The 13,439-nt window shown below is 37.5% G+C and overlaps 1 protein-coding gene across 1 annotated transcript in view; it reads left to right on the forward strand.

Moving 5' to 3' along the window:
- The window catches only part of ERICH3 (glutamate rich 3), a 100,996-nt gene that overhangs the window by 24,150 nt on the left and 63,407 nt on the right, over window positions 1-13,439 (forward strand). The window contains exons 3-6 of the mRNA XM_006775910.2: window positions 2,785-2,910; window positions 6,540-6,611; window positions 8,477-8,605; window positions 13,051-13,209. Of these exons, the coding sequence (XP_006775973.1) occupies window positions 2,785-2,910; window positions 6,540-6,611; window positions 8,477-8,605; window positions 13,051-13,209 (486 nt within the window). The remainder of the gene's footprint in view (window positions 1-2,784; window positions 2,911-6,539; window positions 6,612-8,476; window positions 8,606-13,050; window positions 13,210-13,439) is intronic.

The raw sequence follows: 13,439 nt of genomic DNA on the forward strand, positions 1-13,439 counted from the left end.
ACCACACAGGATGTGGAGGGAAACACTTACGACACTAATTGTTTATGTGCTTGGCACTCTCTGGCTGGTTCCTCCCAGAGAGCTTGCTTTTTGCCTCCAGTGGCTTTGTTATCAGACAGATCTGGCTGGAAGTTGGTTGTCATTTACAAGACGTAGACTTGAGCAAATCACTTAGCTTTATCAGCTCCAGCTTTCTCAATGGTAAAATAAAGATGATGATACCCAGCCCTCAGGATTGTTGTGGCAAGGAGAGATGTGTAATACATGGCTGTAATTATTGTGGTTACTAGTAACATTACTTCTTTGGATAACAATATGTGAGCTTCATGTGTAAATAGGAAGGACTTGGTATTTACTTATTGACACCATTAACAAGCACTTCATTGAACATTGGTTATGTGCATGGCAACTCAAGTAAGGAAGATACAGCTCTTTCTCTAGAGTAGTCTTTCAAATATAGTCCCTGAATCAGCAATCACGTGGGAACTTGGTAGAAAATGCAAATTGTAGAGCCCCGCCCCAGACCAATTGAGGCAGATGTTAATGGGGTGAGGCCAATCAATTCGTTTTTAAAAGTTAAATTTATTGGGGGGTGACATTGGTTAATAAAGTTAAGTCGGTTTCAAGTGTACAATTCTATAATACATCATGTGAATTGTGCATTCACCACAAAATTCAAGTCTCCTTCTACCACCATTTATTTACACTCTTCTATCTCCCTTCACCCCACTTTCCTTCTGGTAACTACCATACTGTTGTCTGTGTCTATGAGCTTTTGTTTGATTTTCTTGTTTGTTTGTTTGTTGCTTTCAGTTTTATATCCCACATATGAGTGAAATCATATGGTTCTTAATTTTTTTTCATTTGACCTATTTCACTTAGCATAACATTCTCAAGATCCATCCAGGTTGTCACAAATGGCAATATTTCATCTTTTGTTTATGACTGAGAAGTATTCCATTGTATGTATGTACCACATCTTCTCTATACCAAGTATCTGTTTAAGGACACTTTGGTTGTTTCCATGTCTTAACCATGGTGAATAATGCTGTAATGAACCATAGGGGTGCATGTATCTTTGCGAATACATGTTTTCAAATGTTTCAGGAAGATACCCAGAAAAGGGGTTGTTGATATGGTAACACCATTCTTAATTTTTGAGGAACTTTCATACTATTTTCCACTGTGGCTGTACCAAGTTAAAATGGCCACATTACCCAAAGCAATATACAGATTAAATGTAATCCCCATCAAAATTTCTAATCTGTTTTTCAATTGTCTTCTATGTGATCTGAGGCAGGTTCAAGTTTAAGAGCATTTGCCCTGTAGGAACTTCCAATCTAGTTAGAGAGATCAGATGACTCCCAGGGGAGAGATAACAATGACACATGTTAACTGCAGGGGAAGAGGCAATGCAGCACATTCTCAGTCTATTTTTCCAATTGGAGCACATGACATGATATCCCATGGACAGCACATTTCAAAGACTGTGACTGAATTGTAATCTCAAGCGTACTTCCTATAGCCACACCCCTTTCTTTCATTGGAAAATGCATTCATAAAAAAGATTATCAGTAGTCAATTGCTTGTAGCACAACTTAATCACAACACTTCAATATGTTACAACAACAGTGCTAAAAAAACTACAGTTATCAAAATTGAGAAACATGTGAGTGCACATTAGACCTGAAAAGAGGAGCAGGCTTAATCAAGTGGAAAGGACGAAGATGAACAATCCAGAAAAAAATAACACCCTTTGTTTAGAGAACATACAGAAAAATACAAAAAAAAAAAAATAAAAAGTTGCCATAGGAAGGATTAAAAGAAAAGAAAAACAAGTATAGTTGACCCTTGAATAACATACAACACAAGTTTGAACTGCATGGGTCCACTTCCATGTGGATTTTTTTCAATAAATACCTGTATTATTTTTGATCTTTGAAAGCTGAAAGCTGACTGTATGCATTCATATACCCCATTTTACATAGGGAACTTGAGCATCCCTGGACTTTGGTATTATCAGGGTTTCTGGAACCAATTCCCTATAGATACTGAAGGACAATTATGTTTTTGAGGATTCAAAAGTTACATGCAGATTTTTGACTATGTGAGGGTGGGTACCCTCTAAACCCCAGGTTACTCAAGGGTCACTGTAAATGAAAAACAGAAGTTACCATTCCTGGGACTTGCAATGCTGCCTATAGACACCAATCTGGAATAACTTTATATCTGCAGCACTACATAATCTAAAAAAATCGAAATCACAACAAATTCTATTACATTCTGGGCTGGAGAGTGGAAGAAAAAAAGCAGAGTGAAGACAAAGTAATGAAGCCAATTATTTTAAAAACAAAGTGATGAGAGCCTCTGTAGCTTACCTGTTTTGCCTTTCAAAGTAAATTTCCTATGAGATCATCAGTCCTGTGATCACTGCTCCTATTCATTGTATCATGGTAGTACCCGACACTTCCTCCCCAGTGCTTGCAAAAAAAGAAATGAAAAGAACACCTGGGTTCCATCAAGGGAAAATTGCTACTCTAATGAAAACCTTGCTTTAAACAACAAGTGCACCATCTGTGTGTGTTTTCATGGTGGTGGATATATAGGACTGCCTTTCTCCTTTTTTTGCCTTATGAAATATTTATTAAAAGTGAAAGTTTATCAACCACAGTAGTATACTCCTTTAGGCTTAGGAAACATTGCCTCTCTAACGCTCCCTGTTTGGTGACTAACAGTACATTTTCTGCTTTGTATTTCTATGTGTGTCTTATTTATTCATGACAGATCACAAGAAATGGAAGAATACTTTCTGAAAAAGAATACAAACTAAATATCATGAAGAGGGATCACCAAAAATATATCCGGGAGTGCTTAGCCCAGGCTATTTTCCATAAGGTCCTTGATATGGAGGTACAAGAATTTACTCTTTTCTTTATAACTGTTACTTTCTAATGTGACAATTAATAATACTTCTGTATCCCGAGGCAGAGACATTCTTCTTGTATTTCATTAAAAACGAATGGAATAAGGGGACCTGAGAAATGCTCTCTATCTCTCTAGGTAGCAAGGAGCCAACAGACTAAAGTAAGCTTTTCTCCATTTCAGTGTGAGAAAATATGGACACCATTATATACTTTGTGATATTTAATTTAACAAATGTAGATTTCTAATCCATAATGGCCACTCTAAAACAAAACCACCCTCACCATCTGTACCTCAATTTCCATGTGCTAAAAAAAAGTGACATCTGTTTAAATATCAGTAATTCCACTGCCATGAATTATTTCAGATTTGTTATTCTTTTAAGGCTCCGAAGCTCAGCCGTATGCTAAATTTCAAGGAATAGGCTTTGAAACATCTGCTGTCCCTCCTACTTTAGGCCACATTGGTCAGCATGGACTTATAATCAACAACATTTCTTTTTAATCTGACATGGCATTTTTAGTAGGATATCTAGCTAACTTGATAAATTATTTTAGCCTTGCACCATGAAATTTGTAGTTTCAAGCATCAGTACCATTTTAATCTCTGTGAAAAAGCATGTCACTTCTTGGCTTGAACATAGAGCAATAAATCAGAAAACTTGGCTCATAAAACCATTGACCTGTGGGTGCAGTAAACATTCATGAACAACTGTAGAATCATCAGTAAACCACGACTAAGTTTAGTGCCACTGAAAATTATGCTCCCATTATATTGAGCAAGTGTTGTATTTAGTTAAGATGTATGTGATCTGTTAATTTAGGAACTCATTTTGTGCTTATATCATGTGCATGAATTACATATAATCACTCTTTATGACCCCTAAATCCACTAGCTTATGAAAGTATTAGATACAATTCTATAACTAATGCTTAAAAAAATAGTACTGTGTAAAATCAATCTATACCTAGTTTCAAACTTAAGCAGTAGGCACGAAGTTCTACATTAGCCTTGATCTTGGAGGTTTTTCAAACTTTCATATAACTGGCACATTATAACTGGTAAGTATGATAGTATTTAAGCTACTTTGTGTATTCTTAAAGTTTGGAATAAATATCTTAAATAAATGGTAACAATGTAATATATAATATATAATTACAAAATATAATATATAAATTAACAAATAGACTATTTCTGTCTAAATTGCCACATTTAGTTTAGGCTGATGCTGTTGCTAATTAGTGCCATTAATATTCATTCATGCAACAAACATGAATATGTATCAGGCTCACCTATGTATCATTATGAGGCTCTGTGATGTATAGCTGCACGATATAATTAAAAAAAACCCAACACTGTAGAAAGTGATCAAATGCTAGAAGAAATGAATGGACAGACTGAGCTCAGAAAAGTAGGGATTGGTGGCTTCCCTCTGTGAGAGTCAGAGGAAGCTGCACAGAGGTCCTGCCATTGGAACTGGACCTTGAAAACAACAAGACCTCACATGAAACCAGGAAAAAGGCATTTCAGAGAGTGAGGTTACAGAGATATGAAAGGACATTGCGGATGGGAAGGAAAGCTCACTGAGGCCAGACAGACAGCACAGTGGGTTGGTTGAACAAGTGGCAGGAAGAGACGCTCTCCAGTAAGCTGGGGCCCAGTTTCTGGAGAGCCTTCAATTCCAAACTAGGTTTGGAGTACAGGTGATGAGGCGATGAAACATTTTTTAGCAGGAGACTGAAACAAATGAGCAGAGCTGTTTTAGAAAGATGATGTTGCTGAAAATGTGGGAGATGGATTAATGAGCTGGAAAAGATTGGAGGTGGGAGGTCAATTAGGAAGCTGTTGCCAAAGGGTGTGAGCTAACAGCAGTAGCTGAAACACTGGGGAGATGCAGCTGTCTGCAGAGACAGGGAAGAGGGAGGAAGGCTGGCACTGGCTGAGTGAGGAGGGGTGAGGAAGGAGCCCGGAGAAATTCTGAGGTTTCTAGCTTGGCGGGGGTGTGCATTGCAGGAGATCAAGAACAACAACAACATAGGCTGGAAAAGAACCTTCCAGTGGTGAGAAAACACGCCTGAGAGCCAGGAGAGTCTCACACGTGGCAGAATGGTTATGTAAGATGGGTACCGGGACACAAGACATTAGGTTTTGACCCAGAGGACAGACAGTGGTGGCCTTGGTGAAAGCAGGTCCAGGGGTGGTGGTAAGAGTGGGAGACTTTGATGAGTTGGGAATAAATGGAAGATGGAAAGTGGTTGATGTAGAATCTAATCAAGTTTGGTGAGAAGTGGGAGAGAGAACAGGAAAGGGGGAGACAGAAAAGGGAGGTGTGATGCTGAGGTAGGAAATGACTGCGTCTGCAGAGTCTCAGGGCAGCTGGAGGGGCTCAGGAACAGAGGAAAGACACTTTATAATGCTCTCAGATGTGTCTGAATAATTTCAACCCCAATTATACGCAGATTACATGACTAATATAGAAAAATTGGAAAGCATAAGAAAGTCTGAAAATGGACAATAACCACGTTGATGCCTCCTCTCAGAGATAACTGCTGTTTACATAGTCACCTTTTCTTTTAGTCTCTATTCATATTTATACATTAATAAAAGCATGCTATTTTTTGAGAAGACCATGGTTTTGTGAAAAATAAAAAACAAAATAACAAAACAAAAACCCAACCACAACCAAAAATTCAACCACTGTGTGATTTGAGGAAAAATTCATGATCCTCCGCCTCAGTGTCTTCTTTTGTAAAATAAGACTGCTTAGCAATTAGAGCAAGAAGAGATGACGTACACAAAATGCGCCCCCATCATGGGGTCAGGCACATAACATGAACTTGATAAATTCAATTGAATTTCTGTGCAATTCTGTATCCCCTTTCTTTGTGTATTACATGTATTTTCCATTTTTTGAAACAAAATATAACTTTATTGTAATGATTATATTCTATTCCATTATATGGATGTGCCAAAAACTTAACCATTCTCTTCAAGGTTAATAGTGCTTCTGAATTTTTGCTTTGAAGAGAACAATACTACTAACAAAAAAGCCCTTTTATTTTATATATGAGAGGAAGGAAGAGGGTGAGAGAGAGGGAAATAGAAGCATCAATAATGTGAAAGAATCATTGATCGGTTGCCTCCTGAACACCCCACAATGGGGATCGAGCCTGTAATCTAGGCATGTGCCCTGACGGGAAATTGAACCTCAAATTCCTGGTTCATAGGTCGGCGCTCAACCACTGAGCCATGCTGGCCAGGCAACAAAAACTTTTTAGATAGTATCTTTGGGCCATTTAGATAGTATCTTATTCATATCAAAAAAAAAAATTCAGATTTCCTCCTAAGTTTTAGAAGTGAAATTTATTGGTAAAAGGAAGGGACACGTTTACATATCTGAGATATATGGTATTGGCTTTCTGAGATATATGGTATTGGCTTTCTAAAGGGTTGTACCAATATATATCCCCACTTGCACACTAAAGCAGGTGATCCTTCTCCATCTCAATGACAGGAGGGGTAATTGAGACTCGGTTAGCTGGTAGGCTTATTTTGCTTTTAAAAAATTGTTGCTGTAATTGATAGGAATCTCTCCTCCATTTTTCCTGTATGCTTAGCGTTACCATCAGCTTGAAATTAAAAAGAAACTGGAAACCTTAGCTAGAAAGGAGCGAATTCAGAGATTTAAGGTAAGAAGCCACATAACTCTCTTTCATCTCATAATATTATTTTATGATTTTGGAAGCCAATGATGCTATTTCTCAAGTTTCTTGGGGCACTTTGGGATAACTCATAGCTGAGGTTAAATGATGGTTTCTCCAAGCCTAAATCTTGGCCACCATTATTACAAAAGAGCATGACAGAATAGGAGCTGCCCGTGCAAAATGTTTTATAAAGCATGAAGAAAACTTGATAACTTTCAAAGAAAAACTTGAAAACATTCTTTTCAGACCTGGAATTTAGTTTTTGTATTTTCTTGGCTGATATGTGATAGAGGCCTAAGGATTTTTGTTTTGTTTTTTGTCTTAAGAAGGTAAAAATAAACGGTGATGTTTCTGATGTGATGGAAAACAGAGCATTCTAAGAATTATCCAATGGTACATTTTCATGCAAATGTGAGCCTTGAGAATACGTGGTAGGAAAAATCTGCCTTGGCAAACAAGAGCATAAGATTTAGACATTTTGTACAAGGTATTTCAAAATTTCCTGTTTGTTTTCTATTCTTATATTTGATATTCTTCTTTGAAGTAAGCTTAGGAAATATATAAATTTGAATTAAGAGGCCAGAGATTCAATTAGGCATGTTTGAAAGGTTTCAATGTAGGTTGGCAATTTTACTCAATTTCTTGAGCCATTCAAACTTACATGTTGTTCTTCATTTTCCGTGTCGTATTACAAATGTGAGGCCTAAGACATTTCACAAACTGATGAATATTTGTAAAGCTTCTGTAGAATGACTTGCCATATAAAATAGTAATGTTTCCCTCTTGCCTGATAGACTCAAATCTTTCTATTTTATCATGGTCAAAAGATAATCTTGTTACAAAATTGTTGTTAAATAACAGAAGATGGGCCAGTTTTTCAAGATCAGAAGAGTCAGTGTGTAGAGATTTGTGGTTAATTCAACTTTGCCAATATTGTCCTACATCAAGGACTGAGTTATAGATTCTATAATTCACTGTGAACTGTTGTTGGAAAAAAATGGCTACTGGAAATAAAGAGGGACTAGTACTGCCTGAAGAGGTGTGAGATCCACTCTCACCCAGTGTGCCGGGCACACTAACTAGACAGATGGGCAGGTTACAGCTTTGGAAGATTTGTAATAGACACTCCAGTTCCTCCTTGTCTGATTTGCACTTGTAACAATTTTCACTTTATAGCTGCACTTAGTGAAAGACCTACTAGTATGTTTTGGCTTCTTTTATGTAACGTGGAAACAACCTTTTCTTTGGGCATTACTTAGTAATTTAAAAAAATATATTTTTATTGATTTCAGAGAGGAACAAGGAGGGAGAGAGAAGTAGAAACATCAATGATGAGAGAGAATCATTGATTGGCTGCCTCCTGTATGCCCCACACTGGGGATCGAGCCCACAATCCAGACATTGTACCCTGACTGGGAATCAAACCATGAGCCCGTAGTTCATAAGTTGATGCCCAATTGCTGAGCCATGCTCGCCTGTCTATTTAATAAATTGTTAAGGTAGAAAAGTAATACTTTCTGGTATTCTCTACTACTGATCAGAGTAGTGAGGAGCATTTTGTAGTGATCTGCAGATTAATGAATGCTTTTGCTAAAACTGAGGATACACTGCTCTTGTAGCTATTTCTTTGAATAAAGCAGACTCAGTTTCCTGACTATCACTACACACCCACCTCCCCAGTACAGCTGTGGAAACTTTTTCTGCCTATCCTGATAGATCTCAGAAGGAACATTTTGAAAGTAATGACCATGGACTTCTCTAGTCATACAGTATTTTTTTATCTGGTAGGCACTAACCTAACCTAATTTTCTAACTATGCATCAATTTGTTAAATTACTTTCTTATTTTAGGGAGAGCCCACAAGATGGTCTATAGAAAAAAACATGCCCGTGCTGTCTCCCCACCCCCCAGTCGGCCCAAAGACTAACCGTGGCCATAGTGTTCTGGTTGATGAAGGACATTCCAGTCCAATAACAGTGGTGAGTTATATTAAACTCTCTGTCATATATCATCCCGAATCCATTTATAATTTCTTACTCCTCTCAGAAAGAATGCTCTCTGGGTAGATGTCTGTATAAGCCTGAGACTTCTGCTGAATGAAAGCATAGTTTTCTATCTATTCAACTCTGTCTCTACTGAATGCCCCACCTCGAATCAACATCACCCCTGTCGAATTCATTTTGCCTGTTATTGCTAGGTCAATTTGCTTTAGGAAGAGATTACTTACGTTATTTACATGCCCAAATACCTTCACTTGCTTTGTGTCACCTATAGAAAACCACAGGCCCTTGCACTTGACATTTAAGACCCTGAACCGTCTGACCTCAATTTAGCTATCCCCACAATTACCCTTTAGCGCCCTGCAATGCAGCAAAATTGAACCACTAGTTGTTCCATATTTGTGCTATATTTTCTGACCTCTGCATTTTGTTCTTGCTGTTCCCTCTACTCTCACCTTAGTTGTAGCGCTTACTTATGCACACAAATTCAATGGTACTTTATAGCATTTGGGGCCAGATACTTATATTTGTACTTTATTTATCAAAAGTAAGTGCCCATACTCTAAGATAAAAATAATTAAATGTGTAGTAATTCTATTTAAAGAAATTACACACTGACCTTTCTTCTAGTTTGATTCATTTATACAGTAGAGGTGGTGTTTGCTTGAAGGAAGGTAAGGTAGCTTGAAAAAGTATAGATACAGGAAAAGATTTGCAAAATATTTGCTGGAGGTTGATGGGTTAAGCTGTAAATGAATTGCTTGATTATGTCTTTATTCTTGCTTTGTGTAGCCTAATATATTTCCTTGTTAGCATGAACATTTTTTTTGGATTGCACAATGTTTATGGAGAAATTGCAATGCTTTCACAGATTGCTAAAGCATGTTCATCGTTCATCACATATAGTGTTAAGCTTTGACATTTTTCAGAAGGTAAATATGTTTTGACATTTCCAGGTGAACAGCTCAAGTTATGAAAAGCAACCGTCTTCCCTTTGTTGCTGCCATATTTCCAAGCTTCATTTAAATGCATATGTACACAAATAATTCTTCTATTAGGTGGCAAACTCACTAGACTCTCAAAAGCTTAAACTGGGTGAAACAAAAGAAACTATCAAGTGCTGTTTTCTATCTTCCCACCTGTTTCCGAGTGGAAAAACCCTTGAAAGGCTTTCTTTTCAATTTTCCAGCTGAATACCCTCAATAAGTAGTTTATGATACATCCAGGAGATCTTAATGTGGCAGGAATGAGAAAGTAATTTAAAAATTACAGGAAACACTGACACCAGCACTTCAGAAGCCTTTCTCTCTGGTAAGCCACCATTCTTCACTTGGTCACCCCCTGTGGCGAGTCTGCACTGTAAGGGATACCATTGTAATCTTGGCATTGTAGTTTCCATCCGACAGAAATTCAAGTCCTCCTCTTTGTTTTCCCAACCTGGATACATATCCTTTAAATCCGACTCCTGACCTCCACGTGCCATTGAGACGAAGAAAAAAAAAATCCTTTGGGGATACTGCCATCGATTTTTCTCTTTTCACTTTCTTGAGCGAATAAGGAAAGCATCCAGTGAGTAGTTATTGCATTTGGTCACTAATTGCACCTCAACTTTCAAAATAACATATAAGCTTCTAGCCGTATTGCTCCCATTAAAACTCTGGAAAGTCATTCAACTCATTCTGCACAGGCTTGGAAAATGCACCCCCAGAGATCTTCCACTAAGAATTAGAAATGCTCAGCTAAGCTGAATAATCACCAGGTACTCAATTTCGATTCACATTCCGGTGCAGATTTGAAAATGTTAAGCTACAGTGCCATGTTTATTCCAAGAAAATATATTATGAACAATTTAAAATATAGCCAATTTAACGTGGCTTTTGATGTGAACTACAACAGTTTGTAGCTCACAGCTGTTGGTTGAATGGTGCAGATTTGTTTTTAGAGATAAATGTAATCAGTTAAACATTTGACTGCCACACTCATCTAACTGAATGATATCTGTATGCAAATGTGGAGAAGTAAAATTTAGAGCACAACAGCCCATTGATCATGTCCTAGTTTATAGGAACCTGCTTTTTTGAATTCCTACATTTGATTTTCAATGTTTTTGTGTTCAGTTGGATTATATGACACGAGTCTTAAGGCATATTTGTTTCACCGAGTTCAAAGGAATTCTTTTGGGTAATCTGATTCCCTTGTTCAGAAACCTTTAGCTTGATTTTTTTGTGTGTGGGTGTTATGACCTTCTACTTTTGGACTCAAATAGGCTTATGTTCTGTTTCGTGAAATCAAATGCTGTTCTTGTCAGTTCACTGGGTTTTCTGTCTCGGTCAGGATATAGGCTTGTGTGTAGACAATGCACATGCATGGATCTCGGCTGGTGCGCCATCTCTACTCTATCAAGTCAGCAACAGCCTCTCTAAGTGCGTGATCTGGAAGTTTCATGTATCACTTCTGCTCACATCTTATCACTCAAAACTGAGCAGATATCTATACAGAATTACATGAGATGCTAGAAAATGTACTCTTTATTTGTAGTAGCTGTGCTTCCTGATTAAAATTCTATTACTTGTGAAGAAAGGAAAACAGATATTGGGGACTATTATCTTTGTCCCCTTCCCATGTCTGGCTTACAACTGGCTCTCTTCTTACTCAGATGTTCAAATTTACCAGTCCTTTGCTTTTCTCCTCCATTTTCTTCTGTTGCTCATCCATTTGAATAAAATATAACTGCGTCTGGAAACTTTAATTTTTCCATCTCATTGGCTTATTCCAGATAACTTTAGTTCTAACTGCTGTGAGTTCCCAGGTATGCTTGTTGTATTGTCCCTTTGGTAGTATTTGTGTGGGTCATTTGGCACTAATTGTCTTGTGTCACTTGTAGATGTTAAAAATTACTTTTTAATCTCTTCATAGTGCCTATAATTGGAATTCAAAAAATATTGACTTAATAAAATCAGGTATTTATCACATATGACATGCTTGTCAGGATGGCATGGAGACCAACTTTTGGTGGTAGAAGCTGCCCTATCATTTTTTTAAATGTATTTACACTTTTATATAGTTGAATATTTTGTTCACCATTCTTTAGAATCAAGGTATTAAACCTCCTTATGAGTCATTTGCATACTATCCTCACACCCGCTGGTCCAAATATGCATGTATTATTCTTAACAGGTTCTTTTTCTTATTTTATTATATTAGAACAACTAGGCCAAAAGCCTTGTTTTTTCCTCACTTTTGAAACATTGCTGCTCTTTATACTAAACTCATAATGTTCTGTCAGTGCCACAAAAGACAGCACTCATGTTCCATACTGGCATGTTTGGTTCTCTCCACAGTATATTCTTGATTAGAAAGTGTATCAGTCAGGGTCTCAGCAGGAAAATAGGGTAATGGAAGGGTTTAATAAAGAAACTATTTACAAAGAAGCAGACAGGGTAAAGAAAAACAACTAGGGATGTTTAGCCAGCTGGGGTCCACCCAGTGGGAAAGCGCACCACCTTGGCCCATGGGGGAAGGGAGGGTTTGGACAGAGAACCTCTCCTACTTGTGAGTTGGGAGAGGACTTCCTGATAGAGCTGTGGACTTGGTGGAGGGCCCTAGCTGGTGCATCGCAACCTTGTGGGGAAGGGTCCAGAAGAAGTACATCACCCATCTCATTTCCTCCTATCTTTTGCCAGTTCCTTTGATTGGCCAAATCTAACTGGAACCTGAGGTCAGTTGGTATATAGTCCATACAAAAAGACTCCCAGAGGCTGGAGCAGGAGAGAGAAGGCATAGAAGAAGGGCAAATGGAAAACTCCCAGCCTACAAAAAAATCTCAGTTTTTTCACAATGTTTTCCAAAGTTGCCAGTTACTATTTTTCACTTTTGTTTTCCTAATATTTCAAGGAAATAGTCATGCATTACAGTTACGCATTTACCTTTCCTCTGTTTTGAATCATATTGCTTGTACTTCAGCACTAATCTTAAGACTTAGAGGACTCACAGTAGAATTCATGTTGCAAACATTTAAATAGAAATGAGTCCATTCCAATCATATTCCTTTAGATCTCCAAAAGAGGAACATTATTCAACTTAACATTTAATTGAGCAAAGCTAATCTATGCACAGCATAAATTAGGTATTGTCAGCGAGTTTACAGTATGAGTAAAATACAGGAACCTGACAGAGAACGTCTCCTTTGTCTAGAATCCTCTGTAATTGTGGCATTTAGTTATGTGGAGAACTTCCACGCCATATGTTTTAATAAATACTTCAGGTCATAAGGGTATGTATAATGGAAGGACATAATTAAAGTTTAATCTGTTCCGTAAAAAGGCACCATTAATTACTCTAGTCAATTTGTTGGGTTATTAATTGGTTCTGGAAACATGTCAAGGTACTAATTTAAATGGATTTTTTTTTTCCTAATCGTCTAGACAGCCCCTCGGCCACACACTGCCCCAGGAATGATGCAGCCTCCAATTCGATTACAGCCTCTTCCCAGTCATCCTGCAGCAGGAACTGTTCCAAAGGTAACTCCAGGGTCCAGATCCAAAACCTCACCGCTGGAAAATGAAGCTCCATTTCCCATTGGGGTAAATGTTATTCCATCAAGGAATATCTTTTTATTCTTGATTAGAATATTAGATTATCACAGTAGTTAAGATGCTAGATTTAATTAATCTACTCAATGACATTTGTATTGTGCACTTATTAAGCACTTATTATGATGTTCTATTTAATTATCTTACTCAAATGGGAAGGCCTATAATTTCCATGTTAGTGAGCAAAAAGAGTAAGGAATAGATGTAACAATGTAAAGTGA

The sequence above is a fragment of the Myotis davidii genome, unplaced genomic scaffold (assembly GCF_000327345.1).
Source record: "Myotis davidii unplaced genomic scaffold, ASM32734v1 scaffold128, whole genome shotgun sequence".
NCBI classification, from domain to species: Eukaryota; Metazoa; Chordata; class Mammalia; order Chiroptera; family Vespertilionidae; genus Myotis; species Myotis davidii.